At 42.8% G+C, this 19175-nt stretch overlaps 1 protein-coding gene across 1 annotated transcript in view; it reads left to right on the forward strand.

The window, feature by feature from the left end:
* gpr176 (G protein-coupled receptor 176) overlaps positions 1–19175 on the forward strand; it is a 58429-nt gene that overhangs the window by 8857 nt on the left and 30397 nt on the right. Inside the window, exon 2 of the mRNA XM_070878978.1 lies at positions 8268–8520. Within this exon, the coding sequence (XP_070735079.1) occupies positions 8268–8520 (253 nt within the window). The remainder of the gene's footprint in view (positions 1–8267; positions 8521–19175) is intronic.

Consider the following 19175-nt stretch of genomic DNA (forward strand, 5'->3'; position numbering starts at 1 on the left):
GCAGAAAACAAGTGCAGGCAGCGGAAGGAGCGTACGGCAAACCAGACTCCCCACCCACCGTTTCCTCCAATGAATGTCTGTCCCACCTGCGACAGAGACTGTAATTCCCGAATTGGATTGTTCAGTCACCTGAGAATTCACTTTTGGAGTGGAAGCAAGTCTTCCTCGATTTCGAGGGACTGCCTATGATGCTGATGATCTTAAAGGAGGAAAGAGAGATAGAGAGGCAGAGAGGTTTAGGGAGGCAATTCCAGAGCTTAGGAACTTAGCAGCTGAAGGCACGGCCACCAATGGTGGAGCGATTAAAATCGGGGATGCCCAAGAGGCCCGAATTGGAGGAGTGCAGATATCTCAGAGGGTTGTAGGCTGGAGGAGATCACAGAGATAGGGAGGGGCAAGGCCATGAAGGGATTTGAAAACAAGGATGAGAATTTTAACATAGAGGCGTCGCTTAACCAGGAGCCACTGGAGTGATGGGTGAACAGGATTTGGTGGGAGTTAAGACACGGGCAGCAGAGTTTTGAATGTTCTCAAGTTTACGGAGGGTAGAACATGGGAGGCTGGCCATGAGTGTGTGGGAATAGTCAAGTCTAGAGGTAACAAAGGCATGGATGAGGGTTTCAGCAGCAGATGAGCTGAGGCAGGGGTGGAGTTGGGCAATGTTACAGAGGTGGAAATAGGCGGTCTCGAGATGGCATGGATATGGGGGTCAAATATGACACCAAGTTTGCAATCAGTCTGGTTCAGCCTCAGACAATTGCTAGGGAGAGGGATGGAGTTGGTAGCTAGGGAAAGGGGTTTGGGATAAAGTTGTGCCTCTTGCATTCCTATATAGAAAAGCAGCTCCCATTTCTTGCAGGTATCGGAAAGATTTGCACTTTTCATTTGGATCATTTTCCTCCCTCCTTCAGTCGGCTATCTTGATGATTTTTGTCTTAATATTCTCTTATTGCGTGCTGTCTCCTTTGACGAAAGTTTCAGATATTCAGCATTGTGGAGGTCACGCCTAGTGATATTTCTTTTGGCTTCTTGTTTGTTTTGAATGGGTATCATGGTTGTGAATTTGGATATTGAGTCAAAAGCTAAATTTAGGCACTGCATTTAATTAATCGTATGCTATTTTTGTATTGTCTCTTTTGATAGCAATTCATTCTTCTGTTTAGCACACCGTGTGAAAGAGCTGAATTAGCATCAGAAGCGAAACAGCGATGACAGGGTACAGGATATAACCAAAGTGCTTCAGTGTATTGTTACTCCAGTGAATGTTAATTCCACTTCCTCATACTATCAAAGTCAGACTCATTCAGGCCATTTACCTGCAATTATATCAAACAGAAATATTCACAAGCAATTCAGAGAATTGGAAAAATTATGGATGTTAAATTTAATCATAACCATCTACAACTCCATGATTTTAAACAATAGGGTCTGATGGTAAAGTTGAAAGTTAGCCCAGCTCTCTACAGTTTCTATGGCCAGTATTAACACTTTTACATTGACATTTTTGTTAGTAGTTTGGAGAACGCTTTCAAAGTTTTGTTTTCCCATTTGTTTTCAGTAATTGACAGGTACTGTGTGTAATGTCTGTAAAAAAAAAGTGTCAGTAGCTGACTAGGTTTAGCTCTGCCCTTTTGCAAGCACAGTACATTGAAGTAAACTGCTATTCATGTGACGTGGCACCAGTATATTGCAGTCGCAGCCTGGAAAACAGGATCACTACCAGTGATTAGTTGGTGCAGGTATCACATGTACCAACATTGGATCCGTACCAGAAACACTGGAGTCGCATTTAAGGGTTAAAATGTAGAAACATTTTAAGCTTAACCTAGCTTTAAACGATCACACAGTTTCTCAATTTAATCAAGGTCTCTGGTGAGAACTATATTAAAAGGTATTGAATAAAACATGTATGACTGGACGTGCAAATTTTGTATTGATATTAATATGGCATCAATCTTTTTATATTTCTGTGTATATTTCATATGGCAATTTCTAAATATGGTGTAAATTTCTAAGCCACTGGCTCTTAGTGGTAAATGATCCCAAATAGAAAAGGTGAACACAATATTTGACATCCTCTTCAAAAAGAGCTTTGTTCTTAGCAAGGCAAGAAATAACTAAATGAAACAGTTGACCTATTTACATCAAGATCATCCAGGCCAGTTTAATATTGGGGACTGCTGTGATGTACCGATAATCTCCCATTATACTGGATACTGCGACCACATATCCGCAGCATAACTAAGACCGCCTATTTCCACCTCTGTAACATCGCCTGTCTCCGCCCTTGCCTTAGCTCATCCACTGCTGAAACCCTCATCCATGCCTTTGTTACCTCTAGACTTGACTATTCCAATGCACTCCTGACTGGTCTCCCACATTCTACGCTATGTAAACTAGAGGTGATCCAAAACTTGGCTGCTTGTGTGCTAACTTGCACCAAGTCCTGCTCACCCATCACCCCTGTGCTCGCTGACCTGCATTGGCTCCCGGTTAAGCAATGCCTCGATTTCAAAATTCTCATCCTTATTTTCAAATCCCTCCATGGCCTCGCCCCCCAATCTCTGTAATCTCCTGCAGCCCCTCAACCCCCCGAGATGTCTGCATTCCTCAAATTCTGCCATCTTGAGCATCCCTGATTATAATCGCCCAATCATTGGTGGACGTGCCTTCTATTGCCTAGGCCCCAAGCTCTGGAACTCCCTGCGTAGACCTCTCCGCTTTTCTACCTCTCTTTTCTCCTTCAAGACGCTCCTTAAAACCTACCTCTTTGACCAAGCTTTTGGTCACCTGCCCTAATATCTGCTTATGTGGCTCGGTGTCAGAATTTTTGTTTCATAATACTCCTGTGAAGCACCTTGGATGCTATATAAATACAAGTTGTTGTTGTTGTGGAGTCCAACAATGTGCCTGAACACCAACCACAGAAGAGCAACACCTACTGTATCAGAATGACATTTCTGCCCTCCGTACTCCCTATTTCTGCGAATGATGTAGAATTCTGGGTAGTTTTGCCAACATTGTGGTTGCCACTATTTAAGTCAATGAGACAAAAGTCAAACACTGCTGGAAATCTGAAATAAACAACAGAAAATGCTGGAAACACTCACCATGTCAGGCAGCAACTGTGGAGAGTTAACATTTCAGGTCACTGACCTTTCGTCAAGTCAATGAGGCCTCTTTAAAATAGTATAGATGTCATCCCATGTATCTAAAATAGCTTCCAACCGAAAATGCAAAGTGTTCTGACTCACTATACCACTCAGTCTTATCTTGTCCAGCCTTCTCTTCGACAGTCATATTGGGTGCTTTCCATCATCAACTTACTTTGCATTGATAAATTATTAGAAAGATAAAAAAAGTTTAATTAATCACCGATATTCTATAATAATTAAGGCTGATTAGATGACTGAGCTTATTGTGGCTGAGAGGGAATTTTTCTCATTATTTTGAGAAGAAAGGATTTAGGATGACTATGATCTCTCTGGCAGACATGAGGTTTGCTTGTGTTATGAGGCTAAGATAAATGATATCTATCATACTTTGCAAGATGCGGTTAACTAACATTTCAACTCTTATTAACACCAGTCAAACACCATCACTTCTATTTAGCAAGTCATGAAATCAGTCTATGATGTAGTATAATTAAATCAGCTGAAATTAATTTTCACCAGTGTAAACTAGCCAAGTGACTTATTTCTTAGACAGCCGAATACCACATAATGGGAGAATTTTACTTTCTTAAACGTTATTTAGCTGCAGTGGGTGCTTTAACTGATAAAACCCACGGCTCAGTACTGACACATTTGCTTCTGAATCAGAAGGTTGAAGGTTCAAGCCCCATTTCAGGACTTGAGCACGTAATCTAGACTGGCACTCCAGTGAAGAACTGAGGGAGTATTTGTCTCTTTATTTCCCAAACTCAAATATTATTCATAAAGAGCTTGGCGATCATTGTTAAGTCACTTTTAAAGTGTCAGCTCCCGTAGCTCTAGTCTTCTGTAGCTGCTGGCTAACCGAAGGTAAAACTGACGGATTTTATTCGAGTGGGAGTCACAAACACCCATTACTGTGCCTGCCACCTGTTTTACTTCGACCAATGAAAATGCTGCAGCAGTGATAGCATTTCTGGAATGCTCCCTGCCGACCCCGGGGCACGATGGCATGACATCGTCACATATGCGGCACCAGTAACGACATCATTGTCTAACTCATTATGTATTTCTAACATTTTCCATTTTTATTGCACTTGATGTTTTGTGCATCACAGTGTTACCTGTTGGTGATGTCAGGGCACAATTACTTTGTGCATGTGCAGTGGCCAATTTGTGATGGCCGCCCTGCACAGGTGCGACCACCTGGAATGCAATTAGTCAGCAGTTCAGAGGAAGATCGGTGTCATAAGTGTATTGTAAATTTGGGAGAGCTCTCTTGAGACCTGAAGCATTGTATCTATTGATCGATGAAAGTGCAGCAACTTTCAGATAATGCAATCCCACTCACACAGTAGGTGATGTGGTACAAATTAAATCAGGTTTGATAGTGTGTGGTGCATTTTGCCGAAGACTTATTCGCCTGAGAATTCATCAGTTATTATGATAGCAATTATAGATTAGAAGGTGAAATGTACCCGCACAATTGAAAAGCTTCTTAATCAGTTCCATCTGAGGTAACAGGTGGCAATATAACTCACTGTTCCATGCTGGCTTCAAGTGTGGCAAAATTTATTGCAGTGTCTCTGTGCTCAATGATCTTTTGAAAAGTATAAAAATCCACTTCAAATGTGCAACTTGAAAGTTTCTCTCTCTAACTGATTTGAAATTAAACTGTAGCTTTCCTTTATGGATTGATAAATGCAGTTTCACAGACAGCCTTTGATCTCTCTGGAGTTGAGCTATTTTATGACAGTCTCTGTAAAGTGTGCTGACTTTTAAATGTTATTAAATAAAAGGGCGGCAGTATCCATTGGGATACTTGTTGGGATTTTATCACCAATATTTTTGAGTTTTAACTTTCTGGATACAGCTCCATTAATTTTAAAGCCTTGTTGTATTGACCATGAAACGCTTTGAAATTCAGCTGGAATTGGAAATTCTAAATCATATTTATTGATCGTGTTATTCCTCAGCAATCAGCGACGCATTATTACTCAATAAACTTGTGCTGACGGGGACAGGATCATCAATCCTGGAATGTGGATGTCATCACGAATCAATGCTATGGAATGCATCTGCTAATGACAGGCAGCAAAAAAGCTTACAAATGAACTTGAATAAAAACATCCCCTGAACTTTATAGCATATCTATTATCAAAAGAAAAGAAAATAAACCAGGCGATTTCAGGGTTCAGATGATGATTATAAATTGCTGAACAATAATGATGATTATAAATTGCTGAAGTAATTTGACTGACATAATGAGATTAATGCTAGGACTGGCTACCAGCTCTCTGTTACCCTCTTTACATTGTTTTTTTAGTCCTGGGACACCTAGCAAAACATTTCACTTTAAATACCGTTGGAGCCGATTCAAAAAAGTTAACAAGAAGAATTTGCTCCATGAATGCTTTTAAACAAATTCCAATAAGTGCTGCTTTGAAAAAAAACTATTATAGTATATAGTTTCATTACAGTTGATTATTGCAACATGATTCAACATTGTATTACATAGAAAAATACACATTTATGATCAGTACACGGACAGATTCAGAACGGCAATATGTTTGTAGCAGCCTGCTGTTTTTGTCCCTCTGCTATTGATGTTGTAAATGCCTTGATATTAGTTGAATGGATTCTAAATATGGTTAAATACTTCCTGAGTACTGCTTGTTCCAACCTAAATATTGGTTTGTAACAGTGATGGGGATAATCTATGTTGTTGGAAATGTCAGTATCTGTTAACTGGTACACAGTGTTTTTTCTCTTCTCAAGGGCAACTAGGGATGGGCAATAAATGCTGGCAGTGATGCCCACTGATGCTGCCTGACCTGCTGAGTGCTTCCAGCATTTTCTGTTTCTATTTCAGTTTATATAGAAAATGGCCCAGAATTTACGGTTCGGATGGTGGTGAACTGGCAGTGTTCGCCGCCATTCCACCTTTGAAATCGACCGCAGCTTCGGGATTTGACACATGTGCAGGAACAGGCAGAATTCCTGAAGTTGCGGTCTGTCATTCATAGCTCCGACACAGGCTGCACTGTGCCCCCCCCCTCCACCCCCACCCCACACAGAGCCGGCAATCAGTGTAATCACTCAAATCAGGGCAACTGATGGAAACTTCGTCTCTTCTGCAGTAATTATGCTGTTAAATTCCCCATTGAATGTTAGACCCAAAGGGATTAGTTGAAACTGGGGTTTTAACAATGTATTGCCTGCTAAACCAAGGCTATGAAATTTATCCATTTTAATAAAAATGTAAATTTTTAAGAAGCTTAAAAAAATGTTTTTTTTTAAAGTTTGTTCATCTTCATTTCAAGTTTGCCTTTTCCCCCATATGTGAGTCCCAATCATGTATTGCTCTCTCTAATATTCTTAAAAAGTTAGAATTTTAAGAGCTTACTCGCTTCCTTGTTCGCTGCCTGTAAGAATTCTGCATTTTATATTGGCTGTGTTGATATCACAGCAGCTCATGCTAGGGGATACCCACTATACTCTGTTGATTTGAAAATGAATGTTGGAAAACCCAAAGTTCTCAACACAGAGATCGCAAGATTTTTGTTCGGGGCCAGTGGCGATCACCTTCGTTTCGCTGCTGACCGCAAATTCCAGGCCTGCACGTTCAGAATGCTTACAGTAGCAATATGAGATAAAAGTTGTAATCCTTGGTGATTAGTGAAAATATGGTGTTGCCTTTTGGAACACTAGGACAAACTTTCACCTTGAATTCGGACAGAATCCACCAGAGTTCCATGGCTCCAGCAACACTTGTACGATTTGTTTCATCTCTTCCACACGCTGTGTGATCGAGAGTTTAAGTCGCCGACTTAAGCTTCTGAAAGCAAACAAACAGAATTGAGGCCCAACTTTGGAGTTAATCAGTATCTCAATACTCAGCAGTTCCAAATAGTTGTTTATGGAATTAAATCTCAAGGAACTAATTTAGCAAACTAGAATCTGGTTGAAATTGCCTAGTTCCTTCAGCCTCTACAAAATCATGCACCAGCATATATAAGAACAATTCAGCATGAGGTTTGGGCAAAGCCATCTACCTCTCATTCAATATTCTCTAGGCATCTTTGTTTCTCCCCTTTACCCATGTTCCTTTATTGTTGTCAGTATGAAAAGGCTTAGGGTAATTTGAAATGACATTTTCTTACAGAGACAAAGAAGTAGCCACTGAAGGAGTTTATATGGAGACCAGAGGAATAATATCCTGCCTTTTAATGTCTGAGCCTGTAAAAGCCAATGTATTAATTTGTTTTACGAGGAAATGTCAGGTCGCTTCTCTCGTGATTTGGTGGACCAAAGCACCATCTGCTGTGCTCTTTAACCATATAAACCATGATGTTCAGCTTTAAATTCTTGTCTTGTCTTGAATTAGCTGATCTCAATTGGGGCAGTAGTTGGACTAGGAATGTGACAATTGATTTCAGTGTCCTGTGTTTCAGATGCAAAAAATAAAGTCAGCCAATACTGATAATTCTCCGTAATCATCATCATAGGCAGTTCCTCGGGGTCCGTAAGCCTGCTGGGGTTAGATATGGCTATGACCCTGCACATGGTCAAATAGCCGAATGATGCTTACTGACATCTTAAGGAACGGCTATGATGGACATACCAGAGGGATCGTGTGATGTGCAATGGCCACCACACGTTAAAAAAATCCACGCACAGGCATCTGCCACCCTTCAAGATTCAGTTCGGGATCTGGAATTTTAGGTTCTTCATTGAAACACTTGTGAACTTTTTGACGTGGAAACAAGTCATCCTCGATTCGAGCGACTGCTTATGATGATGATGATGAGAGGGATTCTGGCACCTGTGGAACTGTACTAGAGTTAGTAGTTCCAGGAGAGCAGGGGAGAAGAGTGGATGGAGGAAACAAACAGAAATTTAAGGCAGTTATGTCTCAAAATATTATCTATTCAACTGTATTATCATTTCGGTAAAAATAAATAATGAGAATCATTTTTGCGTTGCATGCCATGACTTAAAGGCAGATTAAATATGTCAAAAGTGTACTGTGACATCTAAGCAAAACACCATTTGGCCTCTGCTGCATTTTATTCCTGCATGTTTCTCACAAATTTGCCATTTTATTTTATACAGGAAACCTGATGGTATTATGGTCAACATGCCGCACATCAGTATTCAAGTCCGTCACAAACCGTTTCATCAAAAACCTGGCCTGCGCTGGAATCTGTGCAAGTGTTGTTTGTGTGCCTTTTGATATCATCCTGAATGCCAGTCCACACTGCTGTTGGTGGATCTACACCCTACTCTTCTGTAAAATTATCAAATTCCTGCACAAAGTCTTCTGTTCTGTCACTGTTCTCAGCTTTACTGTCATTGCACTGGACAGGTAGGTAGCACCTTATTACTTGACTGTGAGACTGCACCGTCACACTCACAGTATAAGGCAAAGGAGTCCTAGTAATAAATTAATTTAGGCTGAATGGTGAAAATATTGTATAATATAGTCAAAGATCAAATCGATATGTATGGGTAGATTTTTTTTCCTGATAATTATCTATATATAATATAGAGTATCACTAAAATATTAATTTAAAAGAAGTATTTTACTATCATTACAACTGGCGTGTCTTATGATGTGTTCTTCATTTTAATTCATAATGATTGAATTTACCATTTTATGTAGTTGTTAGCTGCTGTTAAAATAGACGTGGTTCTACTAAATGGGTTATTGTTCTGTGATAATTATCTAAAAAATAAATAGAGGATATGTCACGGACAGCTGTGGCCTGTGGTAAATATCTGTAGAATGGAGGCTGGTCAGATAACTCCCAAGGTATGAGATCATGAGTGAATTACATTAACGTTGTGAGTGGAGATATTTATTAGGTGTCATGGTGTTAATCAAAGTTAAGAGTTAGTCAGAATTGTTAATTCTTCAACGTGCTTTTTGTGCATCAACTGCTTGGAGTGGATTGTGCTTCAGTGTATTCCTCAACGCTAGCAGCTAAATTAAAAAAGGGACCCAAATTGGAAATGCAAATGCCTCATGAACTTAATGGGCCTAAAATTGCGGCCTCGCCTGGTCCATACGAAGTACGCATGCACCCGGCGAGGCCTCGCAAATGGCAGTTCTCGACGCGCAATGTGCACGTGTCGAGAACTGGCTTTTCCGATGTCAAAATTTCTTTAGACAGATTCTACTCATCTCCGGGAGAAGGACATCCGCGCGGCAGAGATTGGGCTATTTGCCCAACTCATGCCCAGTGAATGTGCTTCAAACTTTTACGCCTGGTAAAAGCAGGCATATAGTCTACTTTTACCAACGTAACACTTTTAAAACATAGAAAAATTAAATTTAATCATTCATTTTTATATTAAAAACCCTGCCCATTAAGGTAAGTTTATTTTTAATCCTATTAAAACACATTTAAAAAAAATTCAAAAAAAAAAATATATTTTCTAAAACATTTAATTACATTTAATTTCAATTAATTTTAAATATGTGAGGTGTTTTTTAAATTTATTGTGCTGTGTTTCTTGATTTAGGGGGTTTTCTCATTGATAGTAATGGGAGCCCGTACAAACCGAGTTCCCATTATTATCAATGAAAATACTCCATAGTGATTGGTGGTCCAGGCCCACGTGATTCCAATCTAGACTTACGTATATGGAAGACATCTTCCCGTGCGCTGCGCAGTGAATGAAGGCCTCCACCTGGAATCATAGGTACCTCCAGGACCACCAGGTACTTTCGTAGATTTTTTTCAGGTCAGAGGTTTTCGTCCGAAGGAGGCCTCTGACTGCAATTTTCGGCCAGATACTATCGATAATATAATCAAAATCTTAAACCTGCATGAACTTGCTGGCTACAAAACTGTACTTTCTATTGTCATGTATTGCCACACTTTTGTGTCAACTTTTTCCACTATGGATTCCTATATGTCCATTTATAATTGAAACTTCCTATGTAAACTAGTCACACTGTAATTACATCCTCCTGACAGTGGTGGCACTGTAGCCCTTCAGTTGTGTGTCTCCCAGTTCCTCAGCCTATCCTGCAGTGAAACTCTTGTGCTTCAACCAACTCTACTTCTCTGCTTCCCAAGTGGTCATATGTTTTGCTGAGTAACAATAAATAATATAACATCTAAGCATTATATAAAAATAAGAACAGCATGCGCGACTTTAAAATGGGTTATATCCTGGTCCGATTATCTGCTGCCCTCTAACCTCCATTTCACCCGAAGACTACACTAAATGGGTCTATTTCCGTGTCTCTACTTTAAAGTGGTGCAAAGGGGAAGCACCGATTTACCACTTGGACTCTGATGTAGGTGGAAACAGGTGGGAGACGCATTAATATACTAATTGCACTATGTCGGGTACCGTTACCTGTGTTGGTCCTTGGAAGTATCGGAGTGAGTGGCAGTGCATCTTCTGGAGGATTCTGTTCTGTCTGTGTAACTACAAGGCCCAACTCATCTGATGGACCTAAAACAGGGGAGAGGGGGACAAGGCTCAGCATGTAATGCCAAGGGAAAGCAGTGTCAGTGCAAAGCACCATCAAGTTGTTATGCTGGGTGTGTGATTGTGTGAGTGAGAGTTAAGTAGAATGAGAAAAGGAAGGGAAGATGACAAACACCCTGCTGTGCTTGACATCCAGCCTGGCCATCATTGATACTGCGGGCCCTCTCTACACCAATAATGTCGATGACTGCTTCTTCCATTGGTGTCAGTGTCTGTAGAATGGCAGGACCTCCTCCTGTTCTGTGCCAGCTTCTCATGCAACAAGAGTGGAAGTGGGTTAATATGTGCCCTGTTTAAGGGTTTTCATCATTTATGAGGCAGCTTCCCATAATATACATGATGACAGCAATAAGCATGGTCAAGAGGGAGCAGTATTTGTGAGGGCAGTACAGGTTTTTAGTGTGAGTGCTAGCAGAAAGGAAGTGCAATTGAAGTGTTCCCTGCTGATTTGAGGAGAGCCATAGGAAGCGTTGAAGGAAAGGATTGATGGTGCTGAGGCTAAGCTGAGTCCTGTAGGACTGTACAGAGAGTATGAGGGATATCAAATCATTACACTTTTCCTGCACTGGGGTCAGGTCCTGGGAACAGTGGTGGTGGCATTGACATTTCTTGCCACCACTCTCCATGCCTATTGACTGGTTTTCCGTGACACCTATTGATCATTGGAGAGGAAGAAGACCTCCACCCTGCTACTCATTTGATTATTCAGCACGTCTATTGCTGCATCAGAGAATCTGGGGGCCCTGGTCATGAGGCTGCAGAGTGACTTGGATAGGTTAGGTGAGTGGGCAAATGCGTGGCAGATGAAGTATAATGTGGATAAATGTGAGGTTATCCACTTTGGTGGTAAAAACAGAGAGACAGACTATTATCTGAATGGTGACAGATTAGGAAGGGGGAAGGTGCAGCGAGACCTGGGTGTCATGGTACATCAATCATTGAAGGTTGGCATGCAGGTACAGCAGGCGGTTAAGAAAGCAAATGGCATGTTGGCCTTCATAGCGAGGGGATTTGAGTACAGGGGCAGGGAGGTGTTGCTACAGTTGTATAGGGCCTTGGTGAGGCCACACCTGGAGTATTGTGTACAGTTTTGGTCTCCTAACTTGAGGAAGGACGTTCTTGCTATTGAGGGAGTGCAGCGAAGATTCACCAGACTGATTCCCGGGATGGTGGGACTGACCTATCAAGAAAGACTGGATCAACTGGGCTTGTATTCACTGGAGTTCAGAAGAGTGAGAGGGGACCTCATAGAAACGTTTAAAATTCTGACGGGTTTGGACAGGTTGGATGCAGGAAGAATGTTCCCAATGTTGGGGAAGTCCAGAACCAGAGGTCACAGTCTAAGGATAAGGGGTAAGCCATTTAGGACCGGGATGAGGAGAAACTTCTTCACCCAGAGAGTGGTGAACCTGTGGAATTCTCTACCACAGAAAGTAGTTGAGGCCAATTCACTAAATATATTCAAAAGGGAGTTAGATGAAGTCCTTACTACTCGGGGGATCAAGGGGTATGGCGAGAAAGCAGGAATGGGGTACTGAAGTTTCATGTTCAGCCATGAACTCATTGAATGGCGGTGCAGGCTAGAAGGGCTGAATGGCCTGCTCCTGCACCTATTTTCTATGTTTCTATGTCAAAGTCACCTTGCCCGCTGCCGCGCAATCTTGCTGCCCGCTATTCACCTTTTATACAAGGCACCTGCCCCTTTAAGGAACAGGCAGACTGCCGGATTTCCTGCCCTTTCAATCAGTGAGCTGTCAGTGGGGAGTGCGTTTTATACTGGTAGCATGTTAATTTAATTTATGTGCCATTCCCACACAGATTAGGCTTGTGTGGAGCATAATCACTGGCATAGCCAGTTGGACTGAATGGTTTGTTTCTGCGCTGCAGACTCTATTCCTTTGGGTGGGAGCAGCGTACACCTACACCCTGCTCACCGATCACCTAATATGCGTTCAAAATGAAAACCAGCCCCTTGCTCTTGACTCTCTGGGGCCGAAATTCAGCTTCCCAAAAAGGCCTCTTATCGCTAGAAAGCAGCGGCCAGGCGGGGGAGTCGAGCAGCCACCGACTTCCGGTTCAATGGCCACCGCCAGTGAAATTTAGCTCGGGGATATTTTTTGGCGGTCCTCACTTCCGCCCGCTGCTGCTGACCATCCTAAGTGCGTCATCAAAGGGCACACCGCCGATCTCTCGCACCTCCATTCCACCTCCAGCCAAATTCACCCGCAAAAATCCTTAATCTGCCACGTGGTGCCCCCGACAGCTTTTTCTGTCTTTCTTTCACTGTGTGAGCCATGGCAGCGCAGCGGCCCTACAAGGGGAGGGCGCACTGCCGCGTCAGCCATGTTTTTTTTGCGGGGCCGATAATTATGCGCCCGGAGTTAGCCGGGCCATCAACAGGCAGCCTGGCACACCCTCATGGGCAGAAACCCCCGCTGGTGGTCCAGTGGACTGAAGTTTCAAAATGCCGAAGGCTCTCCCCTTTAAGTGAAGGGGCGAGCGTGGTGACGCACACGCATCATGACGTAATCTCTGCTCCGCTGCTGACTGACAGCGGTGGAGACTTCGTCCCGCCTCTACTTCCGCCCCTCTAGAGTACTTACCACCCCACTTCCGCCCTCATTATGATTGATTTCCGGCCCACTTCAAACAAAATGACAAAGAGCTGAATTTACTGAAAGAGGCGACTTTATCCGATGCGGTGGAAAAACCATGTCAGGAGTGGAAGGTGCATCCCGTTTCGGGTGGAGGTAAATTTTGGCCTCCTTGTCTGCAAAGCCACAGGAAGTCAACTATTAAATTACCAAAATAGTGAACTAACAAAGACATGGGAGTAATTTTCAAACTGTAATTTGATATCATGTTTCTGCTGCTAGTTCTGTAATGGATCAGACTTTGCTATCATTGTCTATAAGAACACAAAAATCCAGAATAAAAAAAGGCCATTTGGCTCATGAGCTTTTATAATCTAGCTCTCCAGTTAGAATAGCCAAAGTATTTTTGAATGTCCCTAAGTTTTGCCTCTATTATCTGACCTGACAGGTTGTTCCAAACATTTATCAGTTTTTGAGTGAAGAATATAGTATCTGTTTGAAAATATTCATTGCTTTAAATTAATGTCTTCTGGTCTTGCTTTACTTGCTTATTTTTAAGTAATATTCAGAGTTTAAACTGTTGCCTAAATTTCCTAAGTCCAGCCTGATGGTGTGATGCTTTGCTCACAACCATTCTTTATTTTGAAGAAGAGCAGGGGAGTTCTCCTGGTGTCCTGCCAATATTTATCTCTCAACCAACACCAGCAAAAGAGATTATCTGATCATTATCTCATTGTTGTTTGTGAGACCTTGCTGTGTGCAACTTGCCTGCCATGTTTCCTACAAAACATCAGTGACTTCACTTCAAAAAAGGACTTCATACCTGAGGTTGTGAAAGGCACTATGGCCCAGAAATCACAGTTCTCCTTCCCGCGGGCATTCGAATAGATTTTAGAAAAAAGATACCCACCTACCTGAAACTGCTGCGGCCACGCGAGATCCCGGTCCGGAGGCCTCTCCTGACTGCGTGTCGCAGCGTGTGCAAGTTGGGACGTGCGCAGGCCGGGAGCTGGAGTCACATGGCTCTTGGCAGCCAATCAGATGCAGTATATTCTCATTCATAGTAATAGGAGTTTCGTAAGTCCAAAACACTAATAAAAAATGCACAACATATTTCTATTAATTTAAATTAAAGTTATTAATGCATTTAAAAAATATATATTTCCCCGATTTTTAAAAAAGTTTTTAAAATTATGATTTAAAATAAACTTACCGTAGCAGGGAGGGTTTTTAACAATAAAATGTGTTTTTGTAACTTTATTATAAAATGCTTTTGTGTACTTTAAAATTCTTACATCTGTAAAAGTAGGCTATGCGCCTGCTTTTATCAGGCGCAAGAGTTTTGAGGACATTTGCTGGGCAAGATATAGGTAAATACTGCAATCTTGCCCTGGCAAATGTCCTCACTCTCGATCTGCAGATGATCTGTCAAACCATAAAATTAACAGATCGGAAAAGCCGGTTTTCAGCTCATGCGCATTGCGCGCTAAAAACCGGCTTTTCCGATGCCTTCCCAGGTCCATAGAAACTCCGTATGGACCCGGGGAGGCCGCGATTTCTGGGCCTATATAAATGCATGTTCCTTTTTTCTTTAACCAGGAAATATAATTGAACTCAATGAATGGAAAATTTATATGGGCTGATGGCAGGTTAGGTATCTCATTGCTGAGCCAGACTCTGCAAATTTACCCATAAATGTATTAATTTAATATTTTATATATCTCAGTGAGATTTTCTCTTAATGTTCCCTTCAAATTGTAGGGCTAAAACTTCTCTATTCTTTTCTCATAACTCATCCGCTTTACACTCAGCATCAGTCTTATTGCTGTTCTCTCCCGTGCTTGTGTCTCTTCCTGTAGCGTGGTCACCAGAACTGAACACAATAGTCTGAATAGAGTCTGACCATTGCATTGTAAATGAGGTACAATTATAGTATCACCTGATCTCCCCTCAGTCACACTACTGCCTTGCAAACCCTCCTGATTATCCATTATTCTTTACTTGGTACTTTCCTTTGGTGCTAATCAGATAAAAACATTGGTGATTGTTTCTGCAGGTTTCTTTGCAGCTGAATAATAATTAATGCTGCTTTGTGATGTTGCTTTGCCATTTTGATATTCTGTGGAAATATTTTCCACATAGATTTAATTAACTGAAATGGGAGACTGGCTAGATTATCTGTGCACTCACGACATTGTTCACTTTTCAACAGGGGCAGGCAGACTGGTCATATGGAAAATTGGGAAATTTCCCAAGTGTTCCTGTGAATAGTTCCACAGTGCTATTTTAAGTAGAGTGCATGTCAATGGCCACAAATTTCTTCACTGAAAGGGAAAATCACCTCGAAACCTGTACTCTTGTTAGCTATCACAGATGGCCGTTCTTGCGGAGTCCCATGTCCCTTCTTCCCGTTGAAGAAGAATGTGTGGAGGTGTGTGGTACAAGGAAGCAATAATGGCCCAGAAATTGTGGTCGGTGGCTTCCCGCGGGCGGATCTATCTGGTGGTCCGGGAGGTTCGGAGACTTGTGATCCTGCGCCTCTAGGCAAAGGTCTGCGTAGAGACCCACGTATTCCAGGACGTAAATGCTTCACACGCGTCCCTGGGATCACGTGGGCCAGCCCAACCAATCCAAGTAGGGGTATTCCCATTCATACTTGTAGTGAACTCTGTATGTATGGAATCGCCATATGTATGAATGGGAATACCCCCAAAAACACACAAACACTGAAAATAAATTTTTAAAAATCACATATTTAAAATAAATCAAAACGGAATTTAATTAATTTTTAAAACAAAAATTTTATTTTTTGAAAAATAAATTTATATATTTTAAAGGGTCTAAAAATAAACTTACCTTATTTAACAGGATTTTAAATGTTTAAATTGTTGAAAAAAAATTAGTTTTATATCCTTTAAAAGTCTTACGCTGATAAAAGCAAGCCTTATGCAAATAGCCCAACTCTCCGCCCGCGGAGGCCCTTTACGTCCGGATATGTGCGATCTATCAAGAGTCTTCTTGACAGATCGCAAGTTCTGGGCTTAGGAGCATGCACTTCGCATACCTAAACCCGGAATGTGCGGGACCCTTCCAGGTGCGTGCGCACCTTGTACATGCCCGTAGGATCGCAAATTTAGGGCCAATAAAAAATGGTAAATTGGTTTCTCCATAAGGATAAACCATTCTGGCTGCATTGTTATATGCACCTTTGCACATAGAATTTGTTCTACTGTTTGCACAATAACTGCTTTCCTCCTTTTTTGTTTGTTTGGCCTTGTATGAAAGAATAAAGATAATGAACTAACATTGCGTGAAACAAAAACTCCCTAACCCGAGCAAATAATAAGAACATAAGAACATAAGAAATAGGAGCAGGAGCAGGCCACACGGCCTCTCGAGCCTGCTCCGTCATTTAATAAGATCATGCTGATCCGATCACAGAGTCAGCTCCACTTCCCCGCCCGCTCTCCATAACTCCTTATTCCCTTATTGTTTAAGAAACTGTCTATTTCTGTCTTAAATTTATTCAATGCCCAGCTTCCACAGCTTTCTGAGGCAGCGAATTCCACAGATCCGCAACCCTCCGAGAGAAGAAATTTCTCCTCATCTCTGTTTTAAATGGGCGACCCCTTATTCTAAGATTATACCCTCTAGTTCTAGTCTCCCCTATCAGTGGAAACATCCTCTCTGCATCCACCTTGTCAAGCCCCCTCTTAACCTTATACATTTCGACAAGATCACCTCTCATTCTTCTGAATTCCAATGAGTAGAGGCCCAACCTAGTCAACCTTTCCTCATAAGTCAACCCCCTCATTTCCGGAATCAACCTTGTGAACCTTTTCTGAACTGCCTCCAAAGCAAGTATATCCTTTCGTAAATATGGAAACCAAAACTGCACGCAGTATTCCAGGTGTGGCTTCACCAATACCCTGTAGCAAGACTTCTCTGCTTTTATACTCCATCCCCTTTGTAATAAAGGCCAAGATTCCATTGGCCTTCCTTATCACTTGCTGTACCTGCATACTAACTGTCATGTATTCAACCAGCATTGTAACCCATGTATAAACTGACCTAAGTTGTACACCGTGAGAACACTGATCACTAGGTGGGAGACACTCCTAACCTGGACCTTCAGGTATAAAAGGGGAAGCTCCACCCACCTTCATCACTTGAGTGCTAAGGAATAAAGGACAGGTCACAGACTGACCTTCTCTCAAGCATGGGCCTCGTGTGCATTTATACTGTGTAGTAAGGACGTATCAATGGCGACAAGAAACTGGGATTTAAACCACGCGAGCATGGCCACTAGCAGAACAGACGAGAGGTACTGTGTTAAGGAATGGTTGGGACAGAGATTCAACATTGTTAAAGCAGCAGACAGTTCTCCAGGCAGACACAAGGGCAGTCAGGCATGCCCCAACATGTAGTCGAACCCAGAGGGGGAGTTCGACAGAGACAATGGCAAGCTGAACAGCGATTCACACCATTGCAAGGGACAATGCGGCCAGTAATGGGGCCATCAACTCCTGTTAATGGTGCATTCAAGGACAATAACAGGGGCAGTCAGGGACGATCGACTGGCAAGGGACCTTTTGTTTCAAACCGCAACTCATGCTGGAGGCGTGGAGGCATACATTCAGCCGGAATTTGCAGAGATGAGCAAAATACCTGCAGAAATTGCAGAAATGGACACTGGGGGAAATCGCTGGAAGCTGAAGTTCAGCGAGTTCATGTGGAGCACATATACAGTTCATACACCAGGACACCACCGATAATGATGAAAGTGCTCCTCAATGGCATCCCAGTATCAATGGAGTTAGACACGGGTGCCAGCCAGTCCCTGATGGGTATCAAACAGTTTGAAAAGTTGTGGGCGTCCAAGGCCAGGAGGCCAAAATTATCGGCGATTGACGCACAGCTACGGACTTACACAAAGCAGATCATTCCGGTGCTAGGCAGCGCCATGGTAGTCGTGACCCACAAAGATTCGGAGAACAGGTTGCCACTCTGGATTGTCCCAGGGGACGGTCCCGCACTACTGGGGAGGAGTTGGCTTGCTGTCATGAACTGGAAATGGGGCGATGTCAATGCAATTTCCTCTGTGGAGCGAGTATCATGCTCACAGGTCCTGGACAAATTTGACTCATTATTTCAACCCGGCATTGGCACTTTCATGGGGGCCAAGGTAGTGATTCACATAAACCCGGACGCCAGACCAGTACAACACAAGGCCAGAGCGGTGCCGTACGTGATGCGGGAAAAGATAGAAGGCGAATTGGACCGCCTGTTGAGGGAAGGCATCATCTCGCCAGTCGAATTCAGTGACTGGGCGAGCCCGATTGTGCCGGTGCTCAAGGCGGATGGGTCGGTCAGGATATGTGCCGATTACAAGGCCACCATCAATCGGGTATCACTCCAAGACCAGTACCCGCTACCGAGAGCGGAGGACCTCTTTGCGACGCTATCCGGTGGCAAACTCTTTTCAAAATTGGACCTGACCTCAGCTTACATGACCCAGGAGCTGGCGAGTGAGTCGAAGAAGCTGACCACCATCACGACACACAAGGGGTTGTTTGAGTACAACAGATGTCCGTTCAGGATTCGCTCGGCCGCCGCGATCTTCCAACGAAATATGGAAAGCCTCCTCAAGTCGATTCCAGGGACGGTGGTTTTTCAGGACGACATCCTCATTACGGGTTACGATACTGAAGAACACCTCCACAACCTGGAGGAGGTGCTACGCAGACTGGACCGGGTAGGTCTGCGACTGAAAAAGGCGAAGTGCGTCTTCCTAGCTCCAGAGGTAGAATTCCTGGGGATGAGGGTAGCAGCAGACGGGATCAGCCCTACTGCATCCAAGACGGAAGTGATCCAGAGAGCACCCAGACCCCATAACACGACGGAGCTGCGTTTGTTTCTG

The sequence above is a fragment of the Pristiophorus japonicus genome, chromosome 4 (genome assembly GCF_044704955.1).
Source record: "Pristiophorus japonicus isolate sPriJap1 chromosome 4, sPriJap1.hap1, whole genome shotgun sequence".
NCBI classification, from domain to species: domain Eukaryota; kingdom Metazoa; phylum Chordata; class Chondrichthyes; family Pristiophoridae; genus Pristiophorus; species Pristiophorus japonicus.